This window comes from Nematostella vectensis, chromosome 12 (assembly GCF_932526225.1).
Source record: "Nematostella vectensis chromosome 12, jaNemVect1.1, whole genome shotgun sequence".
NCBI lineage: Eukaryota > Metazoa > Cnidaria > Anthozoa > Actiniaria > Edwardsiidae > Nematostella > Nematostella vectensis.
In genome coordinates this window covers 9,689,377-9,698,665 of record NC_064045.1, presented here as the reverse complement: position 1 = coordinate 9,698,665, position 9,289 = coordinate 9,689,377, and the positions used below count along the sequence as shown (strand labels likewise).

Below are 9,289 nucleotides of genomic sequence, written 5' to 3'. Positions count from 1 at the left end.
GTATTCAAATGCAATGCGAATAACATTTATTTTTCGTATTTCTCGCGGCGGAAGTTGTGGAGTTTGGTTCCCTGTGTCTGCGGGGCTCGCGGTGTTTAGTGGGACATCCAGACAAAATGGCGGACGAGCGTGTTTCCATAATCTCTTGAGTTGACTTGCATGTTGCTCCACAGATCTCCGAAGTATGGCAGGAATGCTCAGAACCTCGGCTTATAAGGCAATATTTTTTTTTCCATTTGCAATTAAGTATATCTACTCTAGCTTCTTTTATATCTAAGTTACTGCTGATTCTTAATCATAGCAATTCACACGGGTATTTTTTCATAGCAATTCACACGGTGGATTCGGGTGTCTACAAAACGAAAACCTAATACCTAAAACCTGTGACCCCAAAAGCTACGACCCCTAAAGCTACGACCCCAAAAGCTACGACCCCCCAAAAATTTCTGTTATTATTTAGTCTAACTTGTTTCCCAAATGGTTACACAGCGCGAAAGTTTCATATGGAATCAGTGATCCTAATGAGGTAATTCAGCGGATTTTGTTGTGCTTTTCATGGAGGAAATATTCTCATGTGCGCGCCAATGAACTATTTTTAATCGTCGTAGTTGCACTCATTTTTTTAGACACGCTCCTTTGCCCGAAAAATTATCCCAAAAACTCTCCTGGTAACCTAACAGACCCGGCAATTATCGGTAATTTAGAAAAATGCAGCCAGAAAAGTTTTCGAACTCCCTGGCGAGGAAGAGTGTTAATCAAAACAAAGTTTTGGTAGCGTACCGATACGGGTTCCCGACAAGTAAATTATAATTTCCAAATTTATGAATAGATTGGCTAAATAGATATTGAAATCCAAGTTTTGTCGATGTCTGTAGACAACTTGCACCCCAAAAATTGCTGTGGCGTCGACATTTTTCGAAAAAAAGACAAAGAACAAGTAAATAAAGTCTCATTAGAAAAACTTCTAATAACTTTGCAAAGCTGTTTATATTTTTAGGCGCACTGTGACAGCTCAATGTCAAATCATTTGACAGAGATGAAACCTGATTGGTTGGAAGGAAATCCGATAAAATGATGTAAGCCTTGATTGGCCCACTTTTTCCGGGCAGTGGAATGGTTTTCTCTGTGATGAAAACTTTCTACAACTCGACACAACTAGAACATAGAGCGATTTCCCGTAAAAAGTTAGCGGTCAATTAAGATTTTGGAAGAAACACCTAAAAAAGTTTACCGGGTGACATTCCGGGTTTCTGAGTTTATCGGCGTTTCAAGAAACGACCACCTGGAAACACAAGTATTTCACTATTTTACAATTAAAAAAAAAATTGAATAAGCTTATTATCTCATAAGGATCACTGATTTCACATGAAACTTCCACGCTGTGTAGCCATTTTGGGAAACAATGTAGGCTAATAATGGCAAAATTTTGGGGGTCGTACAGTAGCTAATGGGGGCACAGGTTTTAGGCTTTAGGTCTTCGTTTTGTAGACACCCGCTGGATTCCCATTAAAAAATGGGGAAACTTGTTGCTGCTTCAACTACAAATTATGTGTTCAAGAAAAAAATCAAGCAAAAAAAATTAGCCTCTCCCCCATCAAAAAATATCACTGAGGTCCGTTTCTTATGAAAACTATTTTTAGGGTTATATGCTATATTTTGTTATTTTATCTATTTGTTGCTTGCTCTGCAAATAGATTTTTAGTTAGTGCTGAAGGTCTTTTTTTGCTACAGGCTTTGAATCAGATGGCAAGGTCGTCAGCACTAGATTTCAAAATATCAAGTTGTTTCGCTGCTGTCACCAGCCACCCTGAGGCTCTAGGAATTCTGGGTAATCGTTCTGTCACCAAAGCAAAGGTCCCTAAAGGTGCTCCAAAGATAAAGCGAACACCTGGCTATAGGGTTGCTGTTACCAAGGGGTTTGAGTCACAACACACAGGTAGTGTACAATAAGACATGAAAATGATAGTATGTAACACAACAACAGGGATGTAGTGAACCATAAGACATAGAGACGATAGTACTGTATGTATCACAACACACAGCAATGTAGTGTACAATAAGATATAAAGACGATAGTATGTAACACAACACACAGGGATGTAGTGTACAATAAGATATAAAGACGATAGTATGTATCACAACACACAAGGATGTAGTGAACCATAAGACATAGAGATGATAGTACTGTATGTATCACAACACACAGGAATGTAGTGTACAATAAGATATAAAAACGATAGTATGTATCACAACACACAGGGATGTAGTGTACCATAAGACATAAAGACGATAGTATGTAACACAACACACAGGGATGTAGTGAACCATAAGACATAAAGACCATAGTATGTATCACAACACACAAGGATGTAGTGTACCAGAAGACATAAAGACCATAGTGTGTATCACAACACACAGGGATGTAGTGTACAATAAGATATAAAGACGATAGTGTGTAACACAACACACAGGGATGTAGTGTACCATAAGACATAAAGACGATAGTGTGTAACACAACACACAGGGATGTAGTGTACCATAAGACATAAAGACGATAGTATGTAACACAACACGCAGGATGTAGTGAACCATAAGACATAAAGACGATAGTGTGTAACACAACACACAGGGATGTAGTGTACAATAAGATATAAACAAGACGATAGTGTGTAACACAACACACAGGGATGTAGTGTACCATAAGACATAAAGACGATAGTGTGTAACAAAACACACAGGGATGTAGTGTACCATAAGACATAAAGACGATAGTATGTAACACAACACACAGGGATGTAGTGAACCATAAGACATAAAGACGATAGTGTGTAACACAACACACATGGATGTAGTGTACAATAAGACATAAAGACGATAGTATGTAACACAACACACAGGGATGTAGTTGTGCCATAAGACACGAAGGCTATAATGTAGAGTGGCCATCCTTGGAATACCTTATAGCATTTGTTATGATTACTGTATTAACACATTAAGAGGGCCTCGAAATAATAATAAGCGGATAAGTGCAGCGAAGCATAACAAATGAGTGCTGATAATATTGCATCAATAGGATAACATTGTAACTGCAAGAGGACATGATGCGCTTTCAGATGCTCTCAAATGTACTAAAAGCTCATTGGTTTAAACTTGTTATCTCCACATGTATTCATAGATGTGATCAACATGGGTGGAAGTGACAATATGAATTTTATCAATTGTATATCATCTAGTATCACACTGTATATCATATGGTAGACATTATGTTATTGTCTTTTTTTGCTTGTATGGCCTATGAACTTTGCTGGTATTGGAGGATATTTGGGGATTTATAACAATTTAATCACAAATTGCCTTTTCTTTTTTGTACAGGAAGTCTAAAGGGGAGTTATGGTGCGTCAGATCGGCTACTGGATGACGTCATGATTAGGAAATATATTGAAGGCGTGTTCTATGACGAACTAGACTCAGATATCATCGTAAAGAGGCGAGATAATCGCATTATCATATCTTTCCTGGTAAATAGGGAGACAGACATCAACAAGTTTTATTTCTTGACAAGTTTTAGTGAGAAAATTCTGAGCGAGGCGTTTGGTTGTATTGTTAAGTTTGAACCGCAAGCAGGAGCATAAATAAACGAGGAAATGGTTAATTTGAATTGAGTTCTGTTTGCCTTTTAAGGCAAACCATAAGACATAAGACATTGTACTTTAGACATAAGACATTGTACTTATAAGTTATTGCTAATTAGATAACTCAAATTTCCCGCTTTCTGAAACTGTTCTTTTCCCTTCAATTGGTTCGCTCGCTAAACACGTTTGTTAATCGAATTATTCTATCCATCAGCAGCTCCTGAACTAAAGAACTCCCTGACTTGTAAAATACCACATGTAAAGATGTTTTTTTAAGACCCAGGGCTAGACTTTATCAGTCATTGATCATTTTATATTATTTTGAATATTGAAACATCTTGTATAGCCAGGATTATTAACAGGAGGGGGTCCAAGAGACCCTTTTAACGCATTTTCTCCTGTATTTTAGATAATCTCATACATTTACTGTATTTTTGGCTGCCTTAAGGGGGGGGGGGGGGGGGGGGGGGGCTACCCCCTTGCTAGCCCCTGCATTATTGTTTTTACATGAAGAAATAGTCGATTTTTTTTTCACAGTGTTCATGCGGATTTAATCTGCTGGGATGAATTACACTCTTTTTCATTTTCTATATTCTAGTCTATTTTCTATTGACTTTGGTGGTACGGTTAAATATTCATTGTGGGCATAGTCTTTAATACCAGAAACCGCAAGTATTCTCAGCAATTACTTTATCGAACTCTGTGCTTTGCCCTCGAAGGGTGTTTATCTTCGTGGAATTTACTCTCAATTGATTTTTTCACCTTTTCGAATAAACCCGAACGCCGATCCTCTGGTTTTTGTTGAAAGACTTTGCTTCCCTCTTCATGTTCTTGAATAACTTCGAAGTTTATAAGTTGCCATTTCCAAAACATGTAAGTCTCTAAAGCTACTACCACAGAAATCATGTAAACAAACCAGTACGAAGTCAACATCCCCCCCAGTGTTGAGAAGAGGATCGACACTGATAGTCCAAACCCAAGTTCTTCAAGCATCCTTTTATAAGATGAGCATAGAACCAAGAGCCACAGATGAGCACACGTCTAAATATATATATTTTTTATATAATTTATCGAGTGTATCGGAATCTGCAACTCATTGTAACCATTACCGTTATTTCTGATTCTTTTTCAGTTTCGTCGATACATTATGGTCGATAAATGGCGTAAGTCGTTATACTCGGCGTTTTTCCCGTATACTTCTGATCTAGACCGTTCTGATTCGATCTCGTGTTTTTCCTTGATATTATATTTTGAGCGCCAATGATTTAGCGTTCGTCCTTAGTACCTTGATTTTACTCGTTCGAGAGTACACCTTAGGATCAATAATTCATAAAAAGACAGATGTTATATATAGAGACAATACTCATAAACACACTAGGTATAGAATACAAACACACTATTTATAGAATACGTATCGCCTTCACACAAAGGCAAAATACCACCTAAATGGGCGTACAGAAACTCCACCTTTCTGTATTTTACAATACAGATGAAATATTCACCGAATTCAATTTTTTATGTGTATTCAATAAATAGAGAATACTATATGGAAAAGTGCGCTCGTACAGTTTTTATTCACGAGTTTTTTTATACAAAACGAGTGAATAAAAACTTTAAAAAGCGCTTTCCATGCTGGATTTTACAATACAGAAGAAATATTCGCCGTATTCATTCTTTTATGAATAAAAACTGTAGAAAGCACTTTTTATTCTGTATTTTTTTATTATATACATACTGAGAAATATATAATAAGCTTATTACCTAACATTTTAGACTTGGCTGTTCGACGGTTCAGTTGAAGACAGACAGAAACTTACATTGAAATGAATCTGTCTCGCTAATGTCACGCACGAGACTATGATGTTAGATAGCGTTTTAACAGCTTTACATCTCGCTCGGTTTTTCCCTTTGTATTATGGTTTTCAAGACTTTCTACATAACCCTCTACAGTGTCATAGAGAGTAGCAAATCTTTCGTCTTCCATTTCTCTTCAATTTTTACAGCAAAATTTCATTCTCTCGCTCAATGGGGCTCAATAACAAAAGTGACATGCAAGGCTACCCGTCTCCCCGCGTTGGGATTGAATCAATTCAAGAGCAGTGAAAAAATATCGTCCGTCCAATCAGAACCGCGAACTGCTTTTCTTCACCACGGTGAAGGTGAAAGAACATCGTTCGCGCCTGTGAATATGTTTTCAGTGAGTATTTAAGTATGTATATAATAAATGTCAATTCGAAATTAGTTATATGGTAGTGGAAGCAAATATAAGAAACCTCATTGGTGGTTGTGCGAGAATTACAGCTCCTTAGATCATCATAGTATTTCTTCTTAAATAAATTTCCGTAAATGCTCCTTTTAGTGCCTGGCTTCAAATAAGCTCCCCTCTAACAAATAAGAATGACCGAACGATAGGCTATACCACTCACAAGTTTCTATTTACAATTTACAACAAAGTACAGACTCTATAACTAAGCGCCCACTGGCAATGAAATGAGTTGTGCACTATAACTATAGATATTGTTGCATTACCACAGGTAGCCCAGGGAATGGTTTCGAAGCTTGTTCGTAGTTTGGAATCGGCTGTTATTCTTAGAGGTAAAACGAGTGGATTAAAGTGGCGATTTTTTGTGAAACATTGCCAATACAATTGCCTTACAACTTAGAACATGCCTTGTTGTTGTCATATTTGTGTGTAATATACGATTTTGGGGGGTTTTCGTAACAAGTCGTATATTCCGTTACGAAAACCTCTCAAAATCGTATATTACACATAAATATGACAACAACAAGGCATGTTCTAAAAAAACGCCCTTTTCTTTAGAAATGGGGTACTTTTAGGGTGAATTTCCCGACAAGCATCCCTATCACTTTTACCCTGAATGAGATGATTCGACTACCTGGATAATGTAAGATACGGTAACTCACTACACTGCTTCCACAGCTGTTACCGTCTTGTGAGCTAAAATATATTTTATCGACTAACATCATTATGGCATAGCCGAAGCAGACCTAAAAAACTTGGAGGGGGGGGGACACAAAACAGAAACATTAAAAAAACAATGGGGAGCACAGCCACACCCCTACTGGTTATTTCCTTATAACTTTGAAAATATTGGGGGGGGGGCATGTGCCCCCAGTGCCCCACCCCCTGCTACGGCCCTGTTTGGAAGCGAATTCAGGTTTATCGCCTGCGATGGTTCGTAAATTATGTCATGGGCCTCAGCCCTTGCGCACGTGATTGTACCCCCTTTTTACGTATGGCCATCCTCCCCCTAGTCCGGTCGCTTAGTGTTTCAATCTATACATAGCGGACAAAAGCACCAAACTTGGCATAAAGATAGCCAAGACGATGCTAATAAATAATGAGACCGGTGCCCATCGGTACCACTTGAGGATTTTGTGTAATAACGGAATAAAAATCACAAAAAAAACGTCCATCGCGGGCTCCCTGTGGTGAAATTTAAAAGACCTTGTATTTCCAAAACTAAGGCGAGATATTTGATTGTTTTTTTTTTGTAGGGGAAATATAACGCTATTTGTTAAATATTTTAAGATAAAACTGTCGTCGGTTGCATTAAAACGCTTTATTTAAGAGAAAAAGTTTTCAAAGCTAGACCCAATCCCACTCACGGTTATCCAAGATCGCGGCCTATATTGGCACAGTATACGCTGTAGGTACCTTATATAATCGCGTATTTTAGGTAAAAAAAGCTCATTCTTGATGTAGAAAGGATGTAGGTTATACAATGTGTATAACCTACTAAATAGAACTTTTGTCTGGATTTTACATTTATTTTTTATACTGCGACTAATCGCAATTATCGGATATTTTGGCGTTGGCTAAATAAAGAGATTTTGATTGATTTAATAATGGAGCTTTGTAAGTGTCTGTCAACTAGACACCAAACACCAACGAGATGCTTTAGATCTGCCTTCTCAACCAAAGTTATTAAGATTGTGATGCTTGAGAATATTAGAGGATTTGGATGTCCATCATTAGAAACTCCGTCACAAATAACGTAAAATGGCACAGGAATTGTCACAAATTTGCGGTATTAATGCTCGAAAGCACTTTGGAACGAAAAAAGCTGACTAGCAGAGGAACTACAAAAAAAACAGTGCTTATTGCTCCCTACGTGTTCATTATAGTGATGAGGTGGAATGCATCGCATGCTTTTAACAGGACAGCAACCAACCCCAACGAATCGCCGCAGCAATAGAGGACTGTGTTATTATCTTAAAGATGTCTTAATGATGACCTCAGGGATGGAAAAATCTGTAAAGAAAAATCTATAAGAAAAGGAAAGGTCTCCAGGAAGAGATACAGGGTGATAAAAAAGTATAGAGCTTTTCCCAGGGTTATAGAATATAATATATTAACAGATTATATAAATTGAGGCTGTTGAAAATGGTACGTACCTTTTTTCTGATGTCCGAGCTCCACAATGCACATGAGACACGCTTGGGAGATTTTGGGAATGAGAAGTCCTTTAAACGTTTTCTACTAAAGGACAGAGTTTTAGAGGCTTTTCCTAAGGCGCGGATCAGTGATCGGCGGATCGTTATTGTAATGTAGGGAAAAAAGTTATTCTGAAAGAAACTGAAAGAGCCTTTTCAAAATGATGCGCGTACGCTAGCTTGTGCGCAGGGTCCGCGGGGATTTCTTTTCCAAACAGAGGATATTTTCCTTTCTCAGGGACGTTTTCTTCGAGGTGCCGAAAAAACGACGGTGCTATAAGCAAGTGTACAAAAACCCTAGTGTTGACGGTACTAGCGTCAACCTTAGGAGAGGACACGTTTACCCCCAAACCTGACTTAAGCCAGAATTATTCTACTATTTTAACGATCAGAAGGTTTTGAGCGCCATATCTCTAGACGCCAGCCACCACTGCCGATCTATATTAGTTTGATATTCATTTTTTATTTTACAGAATGAAAATATTAATGATGGAACGCTATTAGCTAGGGTTTCCGGCTTCATACGACCGAGTGGTTGGAAGACAAGGGCGTCTGCCGGCCCCCCCAAGCTTTGGCCCATAACTAGCATTGGGTAGAGCGAGGCTCTCGCCTCGGAAACAATTGTGATAATTTGATTTTAAAAATAACATTGGGCCGTAACAAAAAGATAAACAGGCTCTGAAAAATATCCCTCATCGCGTTGGTTGAATTAAAGCTCTGTAGCCCTTAGTATAATACTTAGAGAACTCATTGAAAGAAAATTTCTGGGAAAATTCATGTGCACCACCTATTTGTGCTTATTTGATGAACGAAAATCAGTCATATTTTCATGTTCGCAAGAGGGATGTAAAAAAAGCCGCGTGGAGCCTGGGTTCCAGTAGGTTTTCCTTCTTCTTCAAATGTAGCTTTTTATAGCTATTTGTATTTTTTTGGCTCGGAATTCGATAGAATACAACTTAAATGATATAAATCGTTTTCAAATATTTGCGTTTGGATCTTTTTTTGTCTCATGAAAAGGTATGAAAATCTTATCACAGGGTACCCGCAACACCAGATTTAAAAAAAATAATAATTGCTTTTTATCTATGGATCCGCTAATGCTACCGGTGGGCACCGGTCTCAATATTTATTGCCATCCCCTGGGCTATATTTAAACCAAGTTTGGTGCTTTTGTCCGCTGTGTATAGATTGAGCTCTTT

The 9,289-nt window shown here is 38.0% G+C and overlaps 1 protein-coding gene across 1 annotated transcript; it reads left to right on the top strand.

Moving 5' to 3' along the window:
* Positions 1–64: 64 nt before the first annotated feature.
* LOC5508431 (28S ribosomal protein S24-A, mitochondrial) lies at positions 65–3,767 on the top strand. The gene is made up of 3 exons (XM_001628989.3): positions 65–217; positions 1,732–1,936; positions 3,373–3,767. The coding sequence occupies exons 1-3, from the start codon at positions 185–187 to the stop codon at positions 3,630–3,632; spliced, it is 498 nt and encodes a 165-aa protein (XP_001629039.2). The 5' UTR covers positions 65–184; the 3' UTR covers positions 3,633–3,767.
* The last annotated feature ends 5,522 nt before the right edge of the window (positions 3,768–9,289 follow it).